Genomic DNA, 12,571 nt, shown 5'->3' on the forward strand with positions numbered 1-12,571 from the left:
ACTTCTTAATCAAGACACTGAAATCTTTACCTCATTATTAGCATTTAGGTGTGATGCCATCACGCTTACTGAGTAAAAGAAGATCAAAATGGCCTTATGTAACAATGACTGATTTCTGATAAGGAAAACCTTAAATGTGGGGAAATCACTAACAATTTTATCCCTGGATACAGAAAATTCCTTTGATTGTCTGGAGAGGAAACTATCTCCTGAATTTACTTAAGCGTATGAAATTTGGACTACGATTCTGCTGGGTGATCAAATCCCTATATAAAACTATATACCCAGGTAAAAGTTACTATCCTGAAAACTCAAAATTTCCAAGTAGACAGAGGTGCAAGGCAAGAAATCTTGGAATCTGAGAACCAAATTTTGATGTATATGGAAGATAATCTTTGCAATGAAATGATGGCTATAAAAATGATGCATAAACACTGCTCATTACCTGGATGCAAAAGGGGTAACCCCAATAAACACCAACTAACCCATGTCTAAAGTCAACATTGCTGATCTGGGACATATGGCAAAAAATTCTTACACCAAGACTATCCTCAGATCAAATTCTTTTGAGCCAAGATGTCTTTCCCCTAAATGTATTAATGGATCTTCCAAATCAGTAAAAAGATACAAGACATAGAAAATTAAAAATAACTAAATACGGAATAAAATGATAAAAAATAGTGCTTGCAGGTAAAAATAGGAAGCAAACACACTCCTTGGTATCATTATCTTCAGAAACAACATTTTAAAGTAGTCCAGTGACCAGGAAACAGCATAACAGAGGAATAACAAGATCTAGGGACATATTACGAAACAGACCTATATATCTGCATAGGGTAATTTCTATTACCGTATATATAAAATTTTAAGAGGACATATATGGGCAGAAGATCCAGTATGTATACCAATGGAAATCTCTCCCAGAACTGTTATTTGCTGTGTTGGGTGGGAGGGAGTAGCCAATAAGGATCCCCGTAGATCCCTGTCTTTTCCCCCAATGCACCCAAAAGCAGTTCTGGGCCTTTTTCTATAGAATAGATGGTACAGGGGAAGAAAGGGATTAACCTCAATCATCCCCACCCCCACCAATTCTGTGCCTCTGATCCAGACTTGATTCCTTCTTTTAAACATTAAAGAAAGCATCAATCACGTATCGGAAACATGCAGTTCGGCCCTCACTTTGTGTGTGTGTGTGGAAGGGGAAGTGTTCGCGTGAGAGAATCCATGTTGATACTTCCACTTTATTTTGACAATTTTGCCATGATTCTCAAACACTCAAGAGTTAACAAAAAGTCCAAAAACCAAAACGATAAATGAATTTGATCATTTTCGATAACAATTTATTCGGTGCTGTTGCAAAGCTTATGGTACTGATCCAACCTTAGCTCCTTCTTGTAGCATTAAAGAAAACACCGCTAGAGCCAGTCATGGATCAGTAACATGCAGCTTTTCGAGAAAATAATCTGACTGAAAATAATCGAACAACTCTCATAATAAAGAACTTGTTCCCACTACTGCACAAAGTGTTTCTGGCAACCCTCTCCCTGCTCCTGCTGTTACATATCTCTGCTAATATATGGATTTTACTATAATATATGTTTATATTGAATTTTTTTTGCCCTATTGAAAGCTAAAGACCTTGTCTCTACAGGGTGGAGGAGGTCCCCCTGGGGCTCCAGGAGAACGTGGCAGGCTTGGTCCGCTTGGCAGAAAGGTTAGTGCTGAAATACTGATATCATTTACTCGTTGTGTCAAAGTTCATTTCAGCGTCTGAAAAAAAAGTAATAATATGGCAGAATGGAATTGAGGCACCTATCGCAAAGACCGTGGAACATACTTAGCTGGGCCAGTTCCAAGTTACTAGACCTCAGTGAGGTGTTCAGCCTTGTTCAACCCCCCCCCCCATTATATGCCTGTTATATTAGGTGCTGCGGAACACAGGCAGGATGGTGCTGCTGCAGTCGTCTTGTTTGTGGGCTTCCTAGAGGCACCTGGTTGGCCACTGTGTGAACAGGCTGCCCGACTTGATGGGCCTTGGTCTGATCCAGCATGGCCTTTCTTATATTCTTACGTTCTTAACAACCTGCTAGTGCTTGCCCCACCAGAGACTTGTAGAGATATGCTCTTAATGTCTTAATCTTACTCTTTGCCCCCAATTATCTTGCTTAAAGGTAAGGGTAGTCCCCTGTGCAAGCACTGGGTCATTACTGACCCATGGGGTGTCGTCACATCCTGAAGTTTCACTTGCTTACCTCATAATTAACTATCGTGAAATTATCAGATTTTTAGTTTCCATCTTTTTTCACCTTTTAAAGCCACACTTCTTTTTTCAGCCAGACCAGATATTGGGCTCTACTAGGGAAGAGCCAAAAATGACAGTCCTCTCTCTTCTCGTTCTCCCCCAGGTTCTCCTGGGATCTCCCCAATTCCAAGCAGACACAATGGATAACTTACTATATTATTATCGCTATGTTATATTTTGCCCGCGTTTTCTGGATTCTCGCTAAAACAGCATCCGGAAAACACGGGCAAAACACGCGGGAATGCGTGGGGAGAGCGAGGCGACCTCTGACGGTAGGGAAAGGCATGCATAATTGAAACGAAGCACTGGAGCAGTCGGCGGGGTGACCGTGAGGGAAACAGCCCTGCATAAATGGCCCCTCTGTTCTTGAACAGACCTGGTGGGAGGAGCTAAAATTAATGTTTGAAGACTCACTCCATGCCTGGTTTGGTTCAAATAAAGGTATTACTTAGCATTTATACAATGTTTTAAAGATGTTCAAAATGCTTCACATACATTATATGATCCTTGCAGCAGCTCTGTAAGTTAAGGGCGGGGGGTAGACTGGCCAATGGCTGTCTAAAGACTTCATGGGAGAAGCAAGCTCGAAAGCCGAGACCTCCTTTTCATTGAAAGTGCAATCTCAGCCACTAGGCTATACTGTCATACATGGTAACTTCAAATGATTATTTTTTAAATTACAGGGTGAGCCTGGTGATGCTGGTTTGAAGGGGCCCACCGGTCCTGTTGGGCCACGAGGAGAGACGGTAAGGATTACCAAGAATGAGGCCAAAGCGAGGTGCTAAGATGAAGCTGGAGCTAACTAAAACTGTCCGGTTACAGCAAACTAAACATCTCCATGACTTTGTTTCTGAGAGGCCGAGTCACTCAATTCCTCCAGTTAAGGCAGCCGAAATAGATAGGGATCCATTTCATAGAAGTCTCTGTTGAGGCTCTTCTACCGTCTTTTATTCCCAAGCATCTCAGACCAACCCCTCTCTTTGCAGAGTTTGCTCTGAAATTGTATTACAGGTTCCTGCATGACGTCTTTTCAATCTTGCAGGGAGACGATGGGCGTGACGGCGTAGGCAGGGCGGGAACTAAAGGCAGACGGGTATGTACAGTCTCTGGGTCCCAATCGATAAACTCTGGTGAGGGTCCTCCTTTGCTGGAGAACTGAGACTACCAAGGCAACTTTGCTGCTGGCTTCAGCGAAAGCAGGTCTTGAACTATGACACAGAAGGCTTCCTGCTACTCAAGAGTCTCTTGCTGTCCAACATCTCTGTCCACTAACCTTGGCTGCTCCCACTGTGAACCTGTGTGCTGCCATCTTTCTCTCCTCTCAAATCCCACCCAAAAAGCCCTCCTGTCAGTGAGGACTTGGTCTCGACCCCATAACCTTCCTTCCCAAATACAACCAAATACAACCATGTAACACAGCCATTCATGTGCATTACTTGCCACAGTCTTCTCTTCCTCCATCTTGTTTTCTCTTTAGATTGTACACTTCATGTGGGCAGGGACCTGTCCCTTTTGGCCAGTGAAAGGCTGTAAGATCCTACGTATGCTGGTGGTGCTGGGCCAGTAGTGGCACCAATAATGAATGCAAGGAGTGATCACTAGTATGCTTTATGCCTGGGGTGTAAGACATATGGCCCGCGAGTTGGATCCAGCCCCTTGAGAGCTCTTATCTGGCCCACAAGCCTGCTGAAGCAGCCACAACAGCCACCATAGTCCAAATCTGGGCTGGCGAGGCCTGGCCTGGCCCAACCAAGTGTCATTTATGTCATATCCGGCCCTTGTAACAAATGAGTTTGACACCCCTTCTTTATAGGCTGTTACCGCACTAGGTATTCCCAGTGATGTATCAAGAGTTTGGAAATGTTATAAAAAATTCTGTTCGCACTTTCAATGTATTCCCTCCTATGTATTAAGAGTTTGAAACTGTTATAAAAAATACTGTTCGCACTTTGTTTGGCCCCTTTAGCTGTGAAGACGTCTTCCAACCATTTTTTAGCCGTGGCATCCAAAAACCCTTTTAAAGCGATGTTTTTTATATCATTTTCAAACTCTTGATACATCGCTGGGAATACATAGTGCAGTAACAGCCATAGGCTTTGGATTGGCAAAAGGCACAGATGATAAGAGAAAGGTATTCCACAATGAGTCATAAACCAAACAAGATTTTGGCCCATATGACTGTGGGCAAATTGCCCCCAGTGACTCACGAGGTAGGTCTCAGAATCGTGCACCAACTGAAGCTAACAAGCTGCCACCACTGTGTGATTTCCAGCATGTTTTAAGAAATATCAACTGCTGCTGGGTACCCAAGGTTGGGTGGGATAAATAAAATATATAGATAATGAAAATATAATTTATTTAAAGCACTATGTCAAGATAAAAAATATTTAAAAAACGTTAAAACAGCACAATGGCATTTCCTAAGGTTGATATCTATAACCACATGCCAGCCGCATTTCAGCCTGTTTGGCCTTCCTCAGTGGTCAACTGAAATCCATGTAAAACATTCACACATTTACAGATATATATATATATATATATATATATATATATATATATATATATATATATATATATATATATATATATATATATATATATATATATATATATACACACACTTAGAGGCAATATATATCAGACCAGGCATGTATATAGGTTGTATAATATATTACCAATTATGCAAACATCTGGTAAGATTGTCTGTATATGTTGTTATACTGGGCTGTATATGTCTCCCATATAAAACGTGTGCAATTATCTGTCTGTATATGTTGTTATGCTGGGCTATATATGTCTCCCATATAAAATGTGTGCAATTATCAACTTGGTAAAACAATATCAACTGTCCTTCAGTGTTACTCCTCTGAAGATGCCTGCCACAGCTGCTGGCAAAACGTCAGGAAAGAAAATACCAAGACCACGGTCACACAGCCCAGATAACCTACAAGAACTGAATATCAACTCCCTTCTGTTGGAATTCAGGGAATAAACCTTCTTGCTGTTGTGATTGCAAAGTAGCAGTCCACAATCTTTTTGTTTGTTTGTTTCCACAGGGAGAACCAGGGTTTCCAGGCTATCCAGGGCCGAAGGTACTTATATCAATCAGGAGTCTGCTAAAGTGGGATAATGCCTGCTTGGTATCTCACCCAGAAAGTTAACCCTTTGCTGTTTTCTGGACAGGGAACATTTGGAGATCGAGGTGGAGTTGGCGATCCTGGCCCCAAAGGAAACAGAGGTCACAGGGTAATGTTAGCTTCCCATGTTGGTATTCCAGGAGGTTAGAATGTAATCCAGTTTGGTTCAAAGACTCGGGTGTAATCATATGTATTTACTCTTCCCCCCACCTTTTTAGGGGACCCCTGGAGAGCCTGGCCCACTAGGTCAAAAAGGAGAAAGAGGATATGGAGGACCTGCTGTAAGTTGTTTATAATATGAGTTATTGGCCCAGCAAGAGAACGTCACTGGAGATGCCCCAAATGCTTGTGAACCTCTTCTCATGCTTAGTTTACAGTTCAGATAATGCGCTGCATTTTACCTCCTCTTCACCTTCTAATTTTCCTTGACTAACACTGTATATACCAGACTTGCATTAATTCTTGTCTGCTGATGTGGAAAGCACAGGGCAGAATATAGATGTACTTTTATTTTGTACATCTCTCAGTGAAATGTACATCAGTGATGGATGGATGTTAAGTGTAAATACCCAAGGGCCTTTATCAGTATTTATTTTCTTGAGTTTATTTGCAATATAACACAAGTGAGATCACATGTTCACTTGTCACCGTTGCAAATTCTGATTTAAAACAAAAATAAGGTCCTCTTGATGGCGGATGTATGCATTCATCTATCCCAACGAATAAATGTAGTGATTCCTTTTCAGCATTCACTTTCCTGCATAGAGGGACTCTACATCATGCTAGCAATGTTTGATTGGGACTGGGTAGAACATCTCAGTAAAGTACAAATGCAGAGGGGCAACACTTTTTTTAAAAAATAGCATGCCAAAAGGTTGATTAACATTTCCCTGATTTTGTTTTCCCACTAAGGAGAAGTATCAGTGAAATCTGAGTGACAGTACTGTGTACTTTTAGTCCTTTTGGAATTGTTGCCCTCTGGGGAGTTAGAAGAAGAAGAGTTTGGTTTTATATGCCAACTTTCTCTACCACTTAAGGGAGACTCAAACCAGGTTACAATCACCTTCCCTTCCCCTCCCCACAACAGACACCCTGTGAGGTAGGTGGGGGCTGAGAGAGCTCTAAGAGCTGTTTCTTGGCCAAGGTCACCCAGATGGCTTCGTGTGTAGGAGCGGGGAACAAATCCATTTCACCAGATTAGCCTCTGCCGCTCATGTGGAGGAGTGGGGAATCAAACCCAGTTCTCAAGATCAGAGTCCACTGCTCCAAACCACCACTGTTAACCACTATATCATGCTGGCTCTGTTGAAGCAAAAATAAATGGGAAGCTTAAAGTCTAACAAGTTAGTCTTCCAGCTTAAGCTGTCATGGATTAGAGCTCATTTTGTCGGATGCACAAGATGGACCATCACTGGCATGCCCTCTCAGAGGCCCAGACCACTGGAATGACAAGTTGTGAAACGTATCAAATGCCCAAAAAATTAACAAGCATATCAATTTGAGGTCCCCCTTTGAGCTTGAGACCCAGGCCAAATGACCCTCCCTAACCGTTGGCCATGATCACTAGGCAGACACATTTATATATGAAGTTATGAGAAGAAGAAAAATATTTAATAGGAATAAGGGACCATGACATTCAGGAAATGCGGGGTTAAAGCAATATAAAGTATCCGACAAAGGGAGCTTTGACTCCTGAAAGTTTATATCCTGAAAACCTTGATGGTCTTTTAGGTGCTATTGGACTCGAATCTAGAAAATATAGGGTGAGGTGTAATTATGTGAAATTCAGGTGTAATCAAGAAATGTAGAGGCCATTCACCATAGCAGTCATCCTTCTAATTTTGCTAGGCTGGGTAACACCAGATGTGAGTGAGGAGTCCCACTGGGCTTGGTGGTGCTTGCTTGAGGGTAAACATGGGACAGGATTGGTCTGGAAGTCTCTGCTTCTGCATGATGTCCTCTATATTCTTTCGTCATCTTCTGGGCTGCCTTGTTCCCATCAGCCAGCCAAAGCCCACATGCCCCACCTGTGCATGTTGTCCTCCCATTAGAGATGCTGGAACTTGACTAATCTGTGTAAAGCAACTTGCACTGTGTAGTAAAACTTGCATTCTTAAATCTTTGCTTTCAGGGACATAAAGGTGACAGAGGAGAATCAAGAGACGTAAGTCAGCTATTCATTTATGGTGTGGAAACCTTTGCATTTCTTCGTACAAGATCTTTCTTTCATTTTCTTCCTTTTTTCCCCTTAAAGCAATGTGCCCTTGTGCGCAACATCAAAGACAAATGCCGTAAGTCCTTTTTCATTTGTTTTTTTGTTTCTGATGTTTATGAAGCTCACTTTCTGCATAAACTGTGAAGTAATTGATTTTCCCCCCCTTCTCTTTTGTTGTCATTCACAGCTTGCTGCTATGGTAAGTCCAAAGCCAACCACCCCAGGTCCAGCTTACATCTTAACTCTCTGTGGTCCCCTTCAAAGGACACACACTGATTTATGACAGTTGTGGAATTTCACCTTTGGCATTTTAGAATCAAATATGGTTGATAGTATTTTTCCCCCCAATATGCCCGCTACCTGCAGGTCCAAGGGAATGCCCGCTTTATCCAACAGAATTGGCCTTTGCAATAGATACTTCTTCTGGCGTCAGTGGAGATGTTTTCAACAGAATGAGGCAAGCGGTGTTGTCGATCGTGAACGACCTCACCATTGCCGAGAGCAACTGCCCTCGTGGCGCCCGCGTTGCCTTGGTGACATACAATAGCGAGGTCACCACGGAGATGCGTTTCGCTGACACCCGCAAGAAAGCCAATCTCCTGAAGCAGATCGGGGCCCTCCGAGCCATACAGACGACCAAGCAGCGAAGCTTGGAGACGGCCATGTCCTTTGTTGCCAGGAACACCTTCAAGCGTGCACGCAGCGGCTTCCTCATGAGGAAGGTGGCGGTCTTCTTCAGCAATGGGCCCACGAGAGCATCGCCGCAACTCAACGACGCCATGCTGAAGCTCTACGATGCGGGGGTCGTGCCCGTGTTCCTCACGAGCAGAGACGACCGAGCCCTTGCCAACGCACTGCAGGTTCGGATCCTTCCATTTGTCTTCCCTTTTAGGGCCACGGGGATTTAAGCTGGGGCTTAGCAAATGGAATTGCAGCCACCCTCCTTGTGTAAATTGCCTTGAAGGCTATTTTCTTATTTACTCTTTGAGGGGGCGATCCTAAGCAGGTGTGCTTAGAAGTAAGTCCCATTTTATTCAGGAGAGCTTACTCCCTGGAAAGTGCTCTTAGGATGGCAGCCTGAGCCTTTAAGTCAGCCTTTGAGCCTTTGAGCCAGCGTGGTGTAGTGGTTAAGAGCGGTCGTTGGAGCTCTTAACCACTCTGATCTGGAGCACCAGGTTTGATTCCCCGCTCCTCCACATGAGCGGCGGAGGCTAATCTGGTGAACTGGGTTGGTTTCCCCACTCCTACACACAAAGCCAGCTGGGTGACCTTGGGCTAGTCAGAGCTCTCTCAGCCCCACCTACCTCACAGGATGTCTGTTGTGGGGAGGGGAAGGGAAGGTGACTAAGCTGGTTTGAGTCTCCCTTACATGTAGAGAAAGACAGCATATAAAAACCAACTCTTCTTCTTCTTAAACTATGAATAGTGTGATGATTAAGATCTATCTGCCTCAAGCACATTTTTATCCTGACCATCCTCCATGGAACTTGGAGTGGCACATATTTTTTCCTCACAACCACCCTGAGAGGTAGGTTAGGCTGAGACGTAGTCGCTCAGGTCCCACCTAAAGGTTTTTTTTGCAGACAGAAAACCAGACTCATTACAAGTTGTAAAAGTGTACAGGGAAACTGACCATCTGGCTTTCTCCTCCCCACCATCTTCTATTTAGACTGTAGGCATCCAAAATCCATAAACACAATGTTTATAGAAGCCAAACACAGCTATTTATGAACTGTCTCCACTGAATACTAACACGGTACTGTGCCATTTTCCCCCTTTTGTCTCAACCAGATCAACAACTCTATAGGCGGCCAGGTGATCACATTTTCTGGTGGTGCAGATCAAATTAACCAAACTATTAGGAGAGTAATAACATGTCATATTTGCCTGGGTAAGTTGTTTGACTTCTTTCCTATAGAAATCTACAAATTGTTCTGTTGTTAACATAGGTGTAATTCAGATTCATGATCAATGTTGTACGTTTGCTTTAACTGCATGATGCCCAGAGCTTTTTATCCCTCTGGTCCTTGGCAAATTGGGCAGAGGAAAGTCCTGACTCACTATGTATATATGCAAAAATTCATTATGTATATGCAAAAATTCTGAAATATTCCAATATACAGAAAGATCCACAATACTGACCGCTTCTGGTCCCAAGCAGCCCGGATAAGGGATGCTCAACATGTACTGCTTTTTCTGGATTCAGCGAAAGTCACCTAATGTCACATCCTGTGCTGCTTGGGGCAGTGCACATATAGGAGAGCCAGCGTGGTGTAGTGGTTAAGAGCTGTGGTTTGGAGCAATGGACTCTGATCTGGAGAACCAGGTTTGATTTCCTACTCCTCCATGTGAGCGGCGGAGGCTAATCTGGTGAACTGGGTTGGTTTCCCCTCTCCTACACATGAAGCTAACTGGGTAACTTTGGGGTAGTCACACTCTGTCAGCCGCACGTACTTCACAGGGTGTCTGTTGTAGGGAGGGGGAGGGAAGGTGATTTGTAAGCTGGTTTGATTCTTCCATAAGTGGTAGAGAAAGTCGGCATATAAAAACCAACTCTTCTTCTAGATTCCTTCATCCTCTTTCTGCAGTCATGTTGAAGGATAGCAGTTGTGCATATTCCCAACTCAATTGTGATACACTTACCCTTCTAGATGTATGTGATCCCGATCCTGGCTGCGGCCCACAAAGGCCCAACTTTAGCAGAGACCGACGGGCGGCTCCAACGGATGTCGACATCGACGTGGCTTTCATCCTGGACAGCTCGGAGAGCACCACCCCTCTGCAGTTCAGAGAGATGACAAAGTACATCGCCTACGTAGTCAGCCAGCTGGAGACGAGTGCGGACCCGAAGTCCTCCCTGCACCACGCCCGGGTCGCAGTCGTCCAGCATGCTCCTTATGAATACATTTCCAATTCAAGTACATCCCCCATCAAAGTCGAGGTGTCCCTAACAGAGTACAGCTCCAAAGACAAACTGATGGACTTCATCGGCAACCAGATGGCACAGCTGCGGGGCACCAGGGCTGTGGCAAGCGCCGTCGAACATACCGTGAGGCTCATTTTTGAGCAGGCGCCCAATCCCCGGGACCTCAAAGTCATTGTATTGATGATAACAGGAGAGGTGAAAAACCAGGAGCTGGAGCGCCTTCAGAGAGTGGTCATGGAAGTGAAATGCAAAGGGTACTTCTTTGTCATCCTCGGCGTTGGCAGGCAAGTGAACGTCCGGAGCATCTACAGCTTGGCCAGTGAGCCTAACGACGTTTTCTTCAAATACGCAGACAAGCCCTCGGAGTTCCACGAAGAGCCTCTGCTGCGCTTTGGAAACCTCTTGCCGTCCTTCATCAGCAGTAAGTACAGGGTGGATCTCGGACCTTCAGGGTTCGATGCTGGCAGATGTGGAGCAGGGTATGCGAAAGCCAGCAAGGAGGAAGGCGGAAGGAAACGGCATTTGCTAGGGATGTTGTGTTCTCTCCTAGCTGGATCATGAGCAAAACCTAGAGTCCGAGTGGCACATTCAGACTTCCAAAAAGATACCATTGGTTCTCTAAATAAGTCATGCAGTCCATCAGTTTAGTTTCCTTTGGGTGAGAGAGCACAGGAGACTGTGGAGGGGCCGTGGCTCAGTGGCAGAGCATCTGCTTGGCATGCAGAAGGTCCCTGGTTCAATCCCCGGCATCTCCAGTTAAAGGGACCAGGCAAGTAGGTGATATGAAAGACCTCTGCCTGAGACCCTGGAGAGCCGCTGCCGGTCTGAGCAGACAATACTGATTTTGATGGACCAAGGGTCTGATTCAGTATAAGGCAGCTTCAAGTGATGTGTTCATAAGACTTATGGCACCTCTTGTTTTGATAAGAAATAGGAATGCAGTGCAGAATGGAGACTGGGACCTAGCAAAGCTGCTTGCCCTGCATCGGAGCTACAAAAAGAGCAATTGCACCGCAAAGAAGATTCCACCTCACAGCTTCCCTCCAAAAGACAAACTGCTCCTGATGCTTTCTGCACCCTCTGCTGCAGGGTGTTGGCACCCCGCCAAGCTCTGGCTGGCACGACACTCCCACCCATCCAAGGGACGGTGCCATCCTTTCAACCCTTCAGACGAAACCTTAATTCATAATGAACCCATTTGAGAACATTTGCAGTTAGCAGTAGGGGCAGGGACAGCTTCAGGAGGCCGTGGGGAAAATGCCCCCCCCCCACCTAAGAGCCCTGTGGCACAGAGTGGTAAGCTGCAGTTCTGCAGTCAAAAGCTCTGCTCACGGCCCGAGTTCGATCCCGACGGAAGTCAGTTTTAGGTAAGCCGGCTCAAGGTTGACTCAGCCTTCCATCCTTCCGAGGTCGGTAAAACGAGTACCCAGCTTGCTGGGGGTAAAGCATAGATGACTGGGGAAGGCAATGGCAAACCACCCCATAAACATAGTCTGCCTAGTAAATGTTGGGATGTGACATCACCCCATGGGTCAGGAATGACCCCATGCTTGCCCAGGGGACTACCTTTACCTTTTTACCCTGTTCCTGCCTTGCATGTGGTGGGGAAACAGTGCAGACTTCTCACCTGCAGCCCCCATCTTGGACTGCCACAAGCACCAAAGCGGTAGTAGCAGCTTGGAGCAGCAGCACAGAAATGGGGAAGCCATTCTGTCTGTTGGTGAGGGGCTGTGGCTTAGTGGTAGAGCACCTGCTTGACTTGCAAGAGGTCCCAGGTTCAATTTCCGGCATTTCCAGTTAAGGATCAGGTTGTAAGTGATATGAAAGACCTCAGCCTAAGACCCTGGAGAGCTGCTGCCAGTCTGAGCAGACAGTACTGACTATGATGAAGCACTGGTCTCATTCAGTATAAGGCAACCTCCTGTGTCAGCTTGCTGTAGCTCTGCTCCATCAGTGGTCATGAATATCAGTGAGAAACCTCTGGGTAGGAT

General features: G+C 45.0%; 1 protein-coding gene across 1 annotated transcript in view; it reads left to right on the top strand.

The window, feature by feature from the left end:
• Nucleotides 1-12,571, top strand: part of COL6A3 (collagen type VI alpha 3 chain) — a 106,801-nt gene that overhangs the window by 65,251 nt on the left and 28,979 nt on the right. Inside the window, exons 27-38 of the mRNA XM_056856863.1 lie at nt 1,652-1,714; nt 2,986-3,048; nt 3,345-3,395; nt 5,359-5,394; nt 5,486-5,548; nt 5,658-5,720; nt 7,571-7,603; nt 7,694-7,730; nt 7,842-7,853; nt 8,021-8,514; nt 9,446-9,545; nt 10,306-11,001. Of these exons, the coding sequence (XP_056712841.1) occupies nt 1,652-1,714; nt 2,986-3,048; nt 3,345-3,395; nt 5,359-5,394; nt 5,486-5,548; nt 5,658-5,720; nt 7,571-7,603; nt 7,694-7,730; nt 7,842-7,853; nt 8,021-8,514; nt 9,446-9,545; nt 10,306-11,001 (1,711 nt within the window). The remainder of the gene's footprint in view (nt 1-1,651; nt 1,715-2,985; nt 3,049-3,344; nt 3,396-5,358; nt 5,395-5,485; nt 5,549-5,657; nt 5,721-7,570; nt 7,604-7,693; nt 7,731-7,841; nt 7,854-8,020; nt 8,515-9,445; nt 9,546-10,305; nt 11,002-12,571) is intronic.

Source organism: Euleptes europaea, chromosome 10 (assembly GCF_029931775.1).
Source record: "Euleptes europaea isolate rEulEur1 chromosome 10, rEulEur1.hap1, whole genome shotgun sequence".
Lineage (NCBI taxonomy): Eukaryota > Metazoa > Chordata > Lepidosauria > Squamata > Sphaerodactylidae > Euleptes > Euleptes europaea.